Source organism: Panthera tigris, chromosome A2 (genome assembly GCF_018350195.1).
Source record: "Panthera tigris isolate Pti1 chromosome A2, P.tigris_Pti1_mat1.1, whole genome shotgun sequence".
In the NCBI taxonomy this organism is placed as follows: Eukaryota; Metazoa; Chordata; class Mammalia; order Carnivora; family Felidae; genus Panthera; species Panthera tigris.
In genome coordinates this window covers 222,396-235,938 of record NC_056661.1, presented here as the reverse complement: position 1 = coordinate 235,938, position 13,543 = coordinate 222,396, and the positions used below count along the sequence as shown (strand labels likewise).

General features: G+C 63.2%; 1 protein-coding gene across 1 annotated transcript in view; it reads right to left on the bottom strand.

The window, feature by feature from the left end:
- HCN2 (hyperpolarization activated cyclic nucleotide gated potassium and sodium channel 2) overlaps positions 1 to 13,543 on the bottom strand; it is a 22,359-nt gene extending 8,816 nt beyond the window's left edge. Inside the window, exons 1-4 of the mRNA XM_042977475.1 lie at positions 12,924 to 13,543; positions 1,842 to 2,265; positions 1,152 to 1,313; positions 229 to 447 (exon numbers count right to left, since the gene is read on the bottom strand). Coding sequence (XP_042833409.1) covers positions 229 to 447; positions 1,152 to 1,313; positions 1,842 to 2,265; positions 12,924 to 13,543 — 1,425 coding nt within the window. The remainder of the gene's footprint in view (positions 1 to 228; positions 448 to 1,151; positions 1,314 to 1,841; positions 2,266 to 12,923) is intronic.

The window sequence follows — 13,543 nt, the reverse complement described above, 5'->3', positions numbered from 1 at the left end:
CTTCCCACCATGTCTCCCACCCAGGCTCCCGACCGCCCTCCTCCTAAAGGGCCCCGAGCTTCCTCACTGTCCTGGGGACCTTCTAATGCCTCCTAATCGCAGCCACGGACCCCTCTAGGGTCCTCAGCCCCCACATTCCCTGCTGGCCCCTGTCCTAGGCACAACACAGGGAGCCGGGGGACAGCAGGGTGGGCCCCCCAGACCTCCAGACTCTGCCCGCCCTCAGACCTTCTCCTGGTACTGGCGCCGAGAGGAGTCCAGCGACTGGATGAGGGCGGTGGCGTGGCCGATGAACATGGCGTAGCACGTGGCGCCCACGATCATGCTCAGCATGGTCAGCCAGATGTCGGTCATGCTCTCGGGGGCCTGCCGCCCGTACCCGATGCACAGCATGTGGCTCATGGCCTTGAAGAGCGCGAAGGAGTAGAGCTCGCTCCACGAGTGGTTCTGCAAAGCCACGAGGGGCAGGTGGGCCTGCGGTCGCCACCCCAGGGAGTCCCTTGACCTCAGGGGCCCCACCCGCCCATCCTGCCATCTGGGCCCACGTCTGGCCCCGAGACTCGCCCTTGTTAGTGGTCAGCGTCTCAGCCGGGAATCCTCACAGGTGCCTGCGCCCTCCCTCGGTGGGTTCTTACCTCTTCCGGCCCAAGATACTGCTTCCCTGCTTCAGGGTTAGGGTACCACAAGCCCTCTTGGACATAGTGTATGTAAGTAAACAGTGGACACAGAGGAAACGTTGGTGACATGATCTGTGGTGCCAGAAGCTGTCCTAGGCACTCTGGTCAACAGGCCGCCTCTCAGCGGTTGGGGTCTGAAGGTCTCAAAGTCACCAGAGCACCCAGGCGGTCACTGCGGGGGGGGGGGGGGGGGTTCTGGAACTGCACGCCACCGAGGCGGGCACTGGGGGGAGCGGGTTCTGGGGACTGCATGTACCCGAGGCAGGCACCGTGTGGGCTCCGGGGACTGTGCACACCCGAGGCGGGCGCTGGGGTGGGCGGGGACTGTGCACACCCGAGGCCGGCGCTGGGGTGGGCGGGGACTGTGCACACCCGAGGCCGGCACTGGGGTGGGCGGGGACTGTGCACACCCGAGGCCGGCACTGGGGTGGGCGGGGTCCGGGGACTGCACGCCACGGTGGGCCGGGCGCTCACCACCATGCCGTTGATGGAGACCCAGCAGTTCCGCGGGAAGTCCTGCAGCATGGGCACCAGGAACTGCAGGCAGCCGTCCCAGTGACACAGCAGCAGCATCATGCTGATGAGGTTGCAGATGCGCATCACGGCGCTCGCCAGGTCATAGGTCATGTGGAAGATCTGCGGGCGGGGCGCGGCGTGAGGGTCCCCCGCCCGCCGCCTCTCACCCACCAGCGCAGTAGGAGGAAGACGCCCCCGGGCCCGGACCCCCAGCCCCTGAGACCCGCGACGGGCGTCCCCGCCTCACCGCAAGCTCTAACCCCAGCCCCCAGCCCCCAGCCCGTTGCCCTCCGGGTTGACGAGAGCGCGTGGCCCGGGTCCCCTCCCACCCCGTCCCCACCCGCTGCCCCCCCTCGGAGCCTTGCCGCGGCCCCAGAAACTGGGGGCGATATTGCCGGCAGCGGGCTGGAGGACAGTCCAGAAGCGGCTCACTCGGGCCAGAGGGGGCGTGACCTCGCTCCTCTGGGCCTGTTTTCGCTGCCGCCAGTGGGGGCGGGGGGCGAGATCCCCCTTTTACAGGGCAGAATGAAGTGGGGGGGGGCGCGAATGCGTGGAGGGCCCGGCCTGCGGCCCCCATGACCCTGCCCCTCGCAGCCCCTCCCCGAGCCTCCCCTGCCCGCAGCACCTGCCCGCGGGCCCGGCGCTCACCTCCTCCCACTGGTGGATGTAGCGGATGAGGCGCGACAGCCGCAGCAGCCGCAGGAGGCTGAGGATCTTGGTGAAGCGCACGATGCGCAGCGCGCGCGCCGTCTTGTAGACCTCGGAGTCGATGCCCTTCTCCACGATGAGGAAGATGTAGTCCACGGGGATGGAAGACACGAAGTCCACCACGAACCACGTGCGCAGGTACTTCTTCTTGATCTTCTCGGGGTCCAGGATGATCTCCGTGTTGTCCTCGATCACGATGCCCGTGCGGAAGTTCAGCACCAGGTCCATGAGGAAGAACGTGTCCGAGACCACGTTGAACACGATCCACGGGGCGGTGGTCTCATCCTTGAAGAAGGTGATGCCCACAGGTATGATGATGAGGTTTCCCACCATGAAGAGCAACATGGTGAAGTCCCAGTAGAACCTGGGGGCGAAGCGTGGGCCGTCACGCCGCCAGGCCTTGGCCCACGCGGCACGCAGCTGCGGGGCACGCTGTCCCCACCGCCGCGCGCGAGCACACACACGCCCTCGAGGGCCAGCCCGGATCTCGCCTCCTCCAAGCTAAGACTTGGGCCTCGAATCACAGTGTGTCCCCCAACTCCAGGAAGCCCTCCCACCCCCTGATGACCCCCACTGCCCGCGGGGCCCCACAGCCTGGGTTCCTCTAGCAGGCCCTCGACCTTCCCTCCTTAAAGGAACTGGAGAGGGGCGCGTGAGTGGCTCAGTTGGTGGAGCTTCCCACTTGGGCTTAGGTCACCATCTCCCAGTTGGTGAGTTCAGGCCCCCCATCAATTTGTGTGCTGACAGCTCAGAGCCTGGAGCCTGCTTGGGATTCTGTGTCTCCCTCTCTCTCTGCCCCTCCCCTGCTTGCGTGCTCTCTCTCTCAAAAATAAATATTTTTTTAATTAAAAAAAAAAAAAAAAAAAGGGCAGGAGACCTGGCAGGGCCCAAGAGGTGCCCCCCAAATTGGTTAAAACTTTCCCATGACCAAAAAAGTTCAATGTGCAAGACACAGGGTCAGTGTCCAAAAAACTATTCCGTATGAGAAAGAAAAGGGGAGACAAGCAAGGAGGAGCTGGGGTGGCAGGGAGTAGGGGGCTTTGGAGGAAGGGGCGGTGGGCATGCAAGGGGGGGCGGGCACAGTGGGGGACGACAGGGTCTGGGGTGCGGGATGGGGGCGGGGCATGCAGGGCACACACTGTCCTGAGTAGCAGGGCATCAAGTGAGGCACCAGAAGGGGTTCCTGGCCCAACTTCCATCTCAGGCAGCACCCTGGGGGGCGGGAGGCAGGGGGGAAGAGGCCTAGGCCCCCCAGGCTGGAGGTGGGTGGCTGGGAGAGGCTGAGAGAGGGCATTTCATGTGACAAATTCTCCTGAAAAAGTGCTGACTGGCGGATTCCACTCTCAAGTCCCTGAGGCCGATTCCACACTCCACCTGGGAAGCACGTACAGGGAAAGGCCTGTCCACTCAAGGGACGTCTGCTGGTGGCTGGGCTTGGCGTTCTGAACAAAGCATGAGGACATACAGATTCAGAAGGGCCACGTGGACAGATGCCCAGCACAGCACCGATCGAGAAAATGCAAATCAAAACGACTCCAAGGAAAAACTGTTCTGTTAGGTCCTCAAAAGTCCAGACGGTAGCGGGGCGCCTGGGTGGCTCAGTCGGTTGAGTGTCTGACTCTTGCTTTTGGCTCAGGTCATGCTCTTATGGCTCATGAGACCGAGCCCCTAGTCAGGGTCTGCACTAACATCGAGGAGCCTGCCTGGGACTCTCTCTCTGTTCCCCGCCCCACCCCTCACCCCTGCTCTCGCTCTGTCTCTCAAAATAAATAAGCTTAAAAAAAAATAGAATTGGGGCGCCCGGGTGGCTCAGTCGGTTAAGCTCCGACTTCGGCTCAGGTCACGATCTCGCGGTCCGTGAGTTCCAGCCCCGCGTCGGGCTCTGTGCTGACCGCTCAGAGCCTGGAGCCTGTTTCAGATTCTGTGTCTCCCTCTCTCTCTGACCCTCCCCCGTTCATGCTCTCTCTCTCTCTCTGTCTCAAAAATAAATAAATAAATAAATAAATAAACCCAAAACTTAAAAAAAAAAAAAAAATAGAATCATGGTCTTACCCATCAATTCCACTCCTAGGTGTGAACCCCATGAACTGAAAACAGGCACCTAAGGATAACTGCGCATGCGTGTTCCCAGGAACAGGCTTCACAAAAGCCAAAGGTGGAAACTTCGGTGGGGGAGCAGATACACACAACGTGGCACCACCGCTCACGCGCACGCCCCTCAGGTGCATCCACCACGCAGGCGCACATCCACGGATGAGCGTGTCCACCGCGCACGCGCACGTCCACAGACGACCGTGTTCCCCGCGCACGCGCACATCCCTCGGCCGCGAACAGGGGCGAGGCGTCCCCCCGCCCCCCGCCCGCGGACGGACTCTGAACGTGCGACGCTCAGGGAGGGAACCCGACACAACAGACCACGTGGGGTGTGAGTCCGCGTGTGTGAAACATCCAGAACAGGCTCATCCACGGACAGAAGGGGGGCTCGTGGGGGTTGGGGATTTTTAGGGAAGATGAGAAAGTTCTGGATATGGATGGTGGTGATGGCTGCACAACATTGTGAATGTACTTAATGCCATTCAATTGTATACTTTTAAATGACTAAATGCCAAATTTTATGTTACATAAAAGAAAAAAAGAACTCTGAGGCTATGGGTTGGGGGTCTCCGTGATGAGCGGGTGCCCCAGATCTGGGGTCTGGGTCCACACATCCTGTCTAGATCCAGGTAAAGGAGAGTCTCGAATTTTGAACAAAGTCGCTTATTTTAAATTGCTCTTACTGAATACTGCAGAGAGAGACCCCCACCCCTGGATCGCGTCAGCCCTGGATCGCGTCAGCCCTGTGAGCTCTCTCCAGGTCGTCACTCTCCCAGACAGGTTTGTGCAGGGCTCTGCCGTGGGCCCAGTGCCCTCCCCGTCACGGTGGGGTCCCCACATCCACTTAGAGAAAGCTCTGTCACCTGTGGGTGGGACAGGCCCCAGAGGCCCCTAAAGGCTGCGGCTCCCTGGATCCTCCTGCTGGCTGGCCGGCTGGAGGGGCAGAGGAGGGGTCCATGGGCCGCAGCGTTCGCCCAAATTAGCACAAATAAATGAAAAGCCATAAGACCCAGGGGTGCCTGGGTGGCTCAGTCGGTTGAGCATCCAACTCTTGATTTCGGCTCAGGTTATGGTCTTGGGGTCCTGGGACTGGGCCCCGCTTTGGGCCCCATGCTCAGCGAGGAGCCTGCTTAAGATTCTCTCTCCTCTCTCTCTGCCCCTCCCTGGCTGAAATACCTATGCTCGTTCTCTCAAAATAAGCAAACTTAAAAAAAAAAAAAAAAAAAAAAAAAACAACTTGAAGAAAAGCCGAAGGCTGCAGACTGGCTTGGCCACAGTGAGCTCTGTGTTTTGGGAGCTCCTTTCTGGGCAGCGCTGCGGGGAGCAGCGGTTAGCCCCGTGTGTGCCGGCTGGCCCAGGCCCTCCACTTCGGGGAAGTGATCCCAAGGAAACTGTCCAAGAGGAAGAGAGAAAAATTAAAAAGCAATTTGTACCAAGATGTTCACAGTAGCTCAGTCTTCGAGAGCCAAAGGCTGGAAGGCACCCAACGTCTAACACCTCGGTGGCAGCGGCCAGACCCGGGCTGACACCCAGTTCTCTGGGCTGTTGGTGGGTGCGGCCGTGCGCCAGTCCCACAGCCCCTGGGACCCCCACTCTTCTCTCCATCGGGGAGAAAGGGGCCGGGGAGTGGCAGCCTGTGAGGGCCCTCCACGAGCCTGTCCCACCCGCACCTGCAGCGGGAGCCTCCTCTCGGTGGTGGTCGTGAGGCCCCTGCTGGGCTGTGATGGGAGGGCCTGGGGATGGGGACAAAGACCCGAAGACCTTGAGAGCTAAAAGGACTGAGTGCCCTGGGGGTGGGTATTAAGGGCAAAATCGAATGGCTGCTAAAAATTCAGGACCTTCCTTTGCCTGAATCTAGGCGAGGTGTGGGGCGCGGGATGAGGGGCCCCACCTGCCTGCTGCCCCTGCCCCCCACCCTCCCTCCCAGCGCTTCCACTGTAGTCCCACCCCTCACCCTCTCTGAACTGAGGCCTGCCCTGCCCCCTCCCCCACTTCTGGCACACGCCTGGGGCAGAGCACGAGGGAAAAAGTAACTGAGAAGGCCAGAGGACCTAGAAACCATGGGTGGGGGGCGGTTAGAAACCACCAGGGGGAGTCTAGAAACAATCTAAATGGCCAGAGTGCAAGGTGGCTTCACAGGTGACTCTTCACAGACATTCTCTCCCTTGTTCCTGGGATGCGGGTAGGAGCGAGCATCACACTTCCCCACTGACAGACCAGAGAGGTGGCCCCGCCAGGGAGTGGGGGCAAAGAACCGAGATCCAGGCCTGGTGCCCTCAGGACCTGTCCTCTGTCTACTGCCCGCCTGTTTAGGGTTAGGGCTAACCTTCTTCCTGCAGGCCTGGAGCCCTGTCCACGGCCCCTGGTCCCTGGGGCGCGATCCCTGGGCCTGTCGCTCTATCCGGGCTGTCTTCCCAGGTTGGATGGTGTCCCCTGGGCTAATGAGGAGTCAGACCACAGAGGACAGAGCACTGGACAGGGGCTCTGAAGCAGCTCTGGGGCAGAGTGACCCAATCCCCAGGTCCATCACTAGGGTGCCCCACCTGCTCCAACCAGGATGCCCCAAAAGGGGCCCGAGGCCCTGACCCTTGTCCTCACCAGCCCCCTGGTCCCCTGGAAAGGGACAGGAGGAGGAAGAGGGCCCTGCACACACCCACCAAGGGGGACCTAAGGACTGGGGCAAAGGATCTGGTCAGGGGACAGAGGAACCCCGGTCCTCCCCCTAAGCCCCTCCCCTTCTCCTCCCCTGACCTCCCTCCTGGGCCGCACAGCCTGGGACTAATCATTCTCCTCTGAGCCTCAGTGCCTCATCTGCCCAATCCTGGCAGCCCTCCCTCACTGGGCCACCCCAGCAGGACTGGGGCCCAGGGACTACAAGGGCCTCCCCAGGCAGCCAGCAGAGGCCTGGCTCACGGTCAGCTTTCAGCTACCCAGGGCCTTCAATGACCGTAATTAAATCCCATATTTTAAAATCTTCCCTAACATGGCTCAGTCGGTTAAGCATCCCACTATATATATATATATATATATATATATATATATTTGTTAATGTTTATTTATTTTTTGAGAGAGAGAGAGAGCATGAGCAGGGGGAAGGGAAGAGAGAGAGAGAGAGGGAGTCACAGAATCCGAAGCAGGCTCCAGACTGAGCTGTCAGCACAGAGCCTGACGTGGGGCCCGAACCCACGAACCCCGAGATCATGACCTGAGCCAAAGTCAGACGCTTAACCGACTGAGCCACCCAAGCGCCCCTAAGCGTCTGACTCTTGATTTTGGCTCAGGTCATGATCTCACGGTTTGTCAGATCGAGCCCCACATGGGGCTGACAGCTTGGAGCCTGCTTGGGATTTGTTCTCTCTCTGCACCTCCCTGCTCGCACGGTCTCTCTGTCTCTCTCTCTCAAAATAAATAAATAAACATTAAAAGAAAAAACCTTCCCTGACAAATAACACTGAGGCCCCAGAGGGGCCCCTGCTTCTGTGGGAACACCCGGATCCCTCGGTTCTGTCTCCAGCGCAGCCCCGGGAGGGCAGCGGCCTTGTTGGCTGAGTGACACAGGCTCGGCCCCAGGGACACTGGGACGATGCAGGGCCTCCCAGGGGGCTCGGGGCTCGACAGCCATGACCCCCAGCCCCCAGGCCCAGGACGTCTCCGCTCCAGTGCCCTGCCGCTGGGAGAAGGTCCTGGAGCCCTGTCCCAGATGCGCCCGCGTGCACCCACGGGGGCACGGGACTTCGGCTGGGGCCCCCACCCTGAACGGCGAGTGCTGAGGGACAGAACCCGGGTGCAGAGACTTCCAGGCCAGATAAGGGCTGTTGAACCAAGGCAGCCCGCCACCCCCCACCCCACCGCAGGATCCCAGCACTAAGAACCTGGCAGGAAGCAGTCCAGGAATTACAAATCAGGCAAATCTGAAGGGATTAGGGCCAGGGCGGGCAGGAGCCCTCCCTTATGGAGTTTCAAATCCGAGTCGAGTGTCAGGGATTAGGTAAGGAAGACACCTCCCGGAAAGATCAGCGGATTCCTGGGTGAGCCCGAGCCTGGGCAGGCTGTGGGGGCAGGGTGTGTGCCAGGCTGGGAGGACGGTCGGCGACCACACAGACCCAGCTCTCCCTCAGAGCCCCAGGCTGGGTGGGGGAGACAGACATTCCACACCAACAGATAAGTGAGCGGGATGCTTCAGAGTGGGCGGGGAGGGCTTCTCAGAGGGCATGGCACTTGGGCAGAAAATGGAGAAGTAGCTGCTTGACAGAGTTCAGGGGACCCTGTGCCCCACGCAGAGGAGGCAGCAAGTGCAAAGGTCCTGTGGCTGCACTGGGGTTTCCCCTCTCAAGGCTGGCCAGGCGTCCTGGTGCTAGAGTAGGCACGAAAGGAAATGGCTGAGGGCAGGAGCTGGGTTCTGCAGGCCCTTGGGAGGCCGTAAGTGAGAGGGAAAGACGGACAAATGTACCTTGAGAGGCCCATGCCGGCAGTGGGGAGGCTAGGAAGGGGGCAGGAGGGAGACGGAATGGCCTGTAGTGGCTGGATTTGGGGCCGGCTTCTTGACGGGGAAAAGTGAAGCAGGGTCTGGTCTGAGGAGGCCCAGTCCCCATGATGCTGGGGCAAGGGGGTTGGAGACATGAGGTTTTTAAAGCAGGGACCAGAAATTCCAAATTCTGGCAGGAGTCCCCTGGAGAGAGGAGGGGGACCTCGGCCACAGATGGCCTCTCACCCTTCATATGGATCACGGAGCTTCCTTCCTTCCACCAGGCGGGCCCTGGGCCTCAACCCTCACCTGGGGAAGTGGATCCGTCCCCTGTCCCCACCCCACGTGCCTCCGTGCTGGGTCTGGAGCCAGGGAAACCCTTGTCTCACCCCCGCCCCCGCCCCCCCTCCCCGGATGATGCAGGATTTATTCCCGTGAGTTAATGCGGGGATTTGCAGACAGGGCTCCCACACTCATCTCCCCCGGATCCGCCAGGCCATCTGGGGTAGGACACAGGGGCCTCCAGCCCCACCCGGTTCTTCAGACCAGCCCCTCCACCGGCCCGGTCCCCCGGGGACCCCAGAGGACGTGGCGCAGATACAGGTCAGCGTCCACTGGTCCCGGCTCTGTCTAAATGCCTCTGAGGGGCAGGAAAGGGGCGGACTCATCTCTTCCCCTCGCACGGGGCCTCCCAGCGGTAGACACCCGGGGACCATTGCAGGAAAGTCAGCAGCGGCAGAGACTCAGATCAGACCTCAGAGGCACTTACAGACAGGAGCAAGCTGAAAGCCACTCGCCCAAACTTTCCAGACCGGCCCGGGCCCCCGGGCCCCGGGGCTGCCTCAGGTACCAGAGTGACAACCACATGAGGAGGCGGTGGGGGAAAACAACCCAGAACGAGTGATGATCGTCTCTGTCGGTCCCAGCCGGGCCCCACAGGGGCCACCCTTGCTGGGGTCCCCCTGCCCACCCACTGTTCCCCATGAGCTTCACACACGTGGGGCCTGTTGCCCTCTAGAACCAGTGCTGCTCCGGGTCAAAGGAACAGGAATTAACTGTATTTATTTTCTCATGTTTTTGGAGGGGAGGGGACTCCGTGAGGTGCCGGCTGTGACTGTGGCCCTCCACACCGGCCCCGTGGCTGCCCCCCTGCCTCGCACTCCTGTTCTGACACCTGTTCCCATTCGGGCACGGACCTCAGGGCGCCCAGAAGGAACGCCAAGCCTCCCAAGCCCAAACTGTTCCCTCTGTCCCTTGGACCTGTTTCTCCGCCTGCTCCCCCTCTCCCCCCACCCCTGCCCCCTGCAAGCCCCTCTGGAACAGGCCCCCGGGCTTCTCCGTCCTGGCCCTGGTGCCTCCCACATGCCCGGTTTCCGCGCGGAGAAGCAGCCTCAGAAGGGGTTGGGCTGGCCCATCGCAGCCCAGGGATGGGCAGCACGGAGCGCCTGTGTGAGCTCAGCGAGCTCGCGGACACCTGAGACCCCAGACGTGACAGGGACCTCACGGGCCCTCAGGCCCCCGGCGGGCGCTGAGGGGCAGGCAGGCCAGCAACATGAAGTGAAAACGGCCGCTTCGGGGTGTGTCGGCAGCGCGTCCGTGAGACAAGGCGGCAACGGGTCAGAGCTGGGGTGCGGGCAGGGGTGGGGAAGGGGACAGCGTGTGCCAAGGCTGGTCGTTCCAGGGAAGCAGGGGGAGGGGCCGGAATGGCATAGCAAGTCACACACCCCCGTCTGTTCACACCACCACCTCTCACGTTTGGGGAAACCGAGGCGGGAGGCCCAGAGAGGACGCGAGCCCAGCCGCAGGCAGCCCGGGGCCCTCTGCCGACGGCTGCCTTCTGGCCTTTCCCCCGGACGCTCTCCCCTCCTGGACACCTTCCTCCGTCCACTCCCACGTGTCAAGAGCTCCCCCTCCTCGAGGCCTCCACGAGCACCCCACGCCCTGGAAGGTGTATGGCGGCTTGCGCACGAGGCGGTGCCAGGGCGGCTCCAGTTCAGCGGACACCCGTCGTCCCGTTCTCCGTGCCGGGTGGGGGCCGGGCCGGTGCGCACGGGAAGAGCTTCACAGGCAGGCAACGGCGAGAGCTCAGGGGAGTGGAGACACCCTGGTCTCGGGCAGGCGTGGGGGCCGGCGTGGCAGCCTGCACCTCAGAATCTCTTTCCACTTTAAAGCCTGCACAGTGTGTGGACGCAGGCACCGTCGGGTCAGATTTCAAGGGGGCAAGTGTGGAAAAGCGGCCTCCGCCTTTTGCTCCGTGAGTAGTCTTACAAGAACTCACACACGCACAGAAGCATAGCAATGATCTGCAGCCCGCCTTCGGGTACCCCAATATCTCGAACAGTCTCCAGCAAGCCTTTTCCTTCCCGTGTCTTCCCGGTCTGGATGGGACGCGGCCAGAGGCTGGGCTACCAGCCTGCCCAGGTGCGAACCCCCAGTTTGCCCCGATGCATCGTGTAGCTTTGGGCAGGTGACTTAACTTCTCTGTGCCCTTCCCACTTTACAGCCGACATGACTGAATCAGTATTAGTAAGGCGCTGCCATGGCACCTGGGCCGCCCAGGCAGCCTCAGGAAGCTTGGGGCCTGTGTCCATACTGAATCAGCCCTCCACTAAGACATGGGGGGCTGTAGAGGCCCCACTGCATCCCAGATTGGAAATATCCTGTTTTCAATTTGACAGTGTCTCCCCTAGTCCCCATCCCCCTGCTTGCTCAACCCTATTTTACAGCTTATCTGCCCAGCCCAGACCACGTGGCCTGCCCAGATCCTCACAGGTGACCGTGCTCCAAGTGGCACAAGCACCGGGAAGCCCAGCTCCTCCCCCTGGCATCCCCTCCCCCCAGGCTGTAAGCCGCCCCTTCTGCAGCCAAGAGGAAGCCCAGGGTCCCCCACCGCTGGCAGTGGGCAGGTGGTGGTGGGGGGGAGGGGAGGTTGGCTGCAGGCAGACGTGCTGGAGAAGACCCAGGGCAATGGCTACTTTCTGCAGGCACCTTCCCCTGCCCTCCCCCCCCCCCCATGTCCCTGATGTCCCTTCCCAGCCAGCTGGCCAGGTCGCTGGAACGTGAGCAGAAACACTGACCCAAGTTCTCCCAGCCTGGACCACCTGCTAGGAATGGGGAGCCCCTGTGCAGGTCAGGACCATCCAGATGCACCTCATTCGGACACCCCAGGTCCCCCCACCCGTGGCTTCTCCCAGAACTCAAGCCATTGGTCAAGGGCGTCTTCACCCCCCAGGGAAGGTCTGAAGAGTGGGCAGGTGGAATCCCAGTCTCTGTCCCTGACTTGTGTGCCCCTGGGGCCTCAGTTTCCTCAGCTGTCAAGCACTGGAGCTGCGGAAGGGTCAGAACGGGGGAGAATCCCACAGCCCCCTTTCCCAGCTCCGGACGTCCGGGAGCAAGTGCGGAGCAAGTTCCCGGGTGGGGGCGAGGGGCTCAGGCTCCCGGCAGGACCCAGAGCTTGATGAAACCCGCGGTTCCGAGAGCGCTGTGGGCTGCTGTCCGTGGTGCTGAAGCCGCGCCCGCCCTGGGATTCGGCCCCGTGGAGACCCTCTGCGTGCCAAGTCACACCTCCCTGACGGCCACTTAACTTCACACACACACACACACACGCGCGCGCGCGCGCGCGCGCGCGCCCCTAGGGACCCGCCTGCCCCCTAGATCGCTCGGCCCATGCCCCCTGCAGTCACATGCTCCCCATCACACACATAGCCTGCAGTGATATGCACGCTTCACGCTTGCAGGCCACAGGGCGCGCACCCAGGAACAAGAACCACAAACATACTCAGCCGTGACCCTGCGCTGGGCCTTGCTCTGAGCCTTTGCACCTATCAACCGCCTGAACACATACAACGTCTACACACCCACTGACACATGGGCACGCCACCCAGTGGCTCCGGCTGCTGCGGCTCAGAGAACACAGCCTGGGGACCCCAGCACGCTCAGCGCCCTCTCCTCGCGCAATACCCAGGCCCGAGGACCGGAACGCGCCTCCCTGAGCTGTGGGGCGCAGGTGGAGACCTTGGGAGCGAGCCACGTTTGCTTAACCCCTTCTCCGCCGGCCTCTCCCAGGCACGTCCTTCCCGGGCGCCCTTCCTTCCTCCTTCCTTCCGCTCTGCGGCCTCCCCTGCGCCCACGTTCCCCTCTATTCGTCCTCTCCGCCCCTCCGCGCTCAGACCCTGGTCCTGCGGCTCATGACGCGCGCCCATCCCGCAGGGATGGGGATGTCAGGGCGCGTGGGAGGGGGCGCTCAGGGGTCACCGCTGGAGCCTGCGCGCGCTTCCCAGAGCCCCCCCCACCCCCACCCCTGCCCCAGGGCGGAGCCTCGCGCGCCCAGGCCATTACGGGGCGGGTCTCGGACGCGCCCGAGGTCACCGAGGGGCCCCGAGGTCACCCACGGGGCGCGCAGCCCCGCCCTCCCGGAGGCGCTCCAAGGACGGCGCCCCCCTCCGCGCCCGCCGGGGCCACACCTGAAGTCGCTGTACGGGTGGATGATCCAGGCCCCCGCCGACTTGACGCGCTCCTGCTCGCGCTCCACGGCCTTCTGGCTGCCGAACATCCGCAGCGAGAACTTGTTGACGCCGGGCTGCAGGAGCGCGCCGAACTGCCGCTGCATGAAGCTGGCCTGGCTGCCGCGCGGCTCCCCCGCGGGGCCCGCCTCCTCGCTGCCCGCCTCATCCGCCGGCCCCGGCCCCGCGCCCGCCCCGCGGCACGAGAACGACACCTTGGACCCCCGCGCCGGGCCCTCGGGTGCCGCGGGGCTGCACTGCGGCTCGCCGCGCCCGCACTCGCCGTTCGGGCTGCCCTTGGCGGTGCTCGCCGCGCCCGGGGTGCCCGGGCGGCCGCACGAGCTGTCGCGGCTGCGGAGCCGGGCCCGCGGGCCGCTCTCGTCCGTCGCCTCCGGGGGCGCCGCCTCGGCCCGGCCCGGCTGCTGGGGGGGCGCAGGCCCGGGACCCGGGGGGGGCGCGGGCGGCGGCGGCGGTGGCGGTTGCTGCTGGGGGGGCGCGGGCGGCGGCGGCGGCGGCGGCCCCGACGCGGGGGTCGCGCCCGGGCTCTCCCCGGGCCGCCCGCCGCCCCCGCGCGCGTCCAT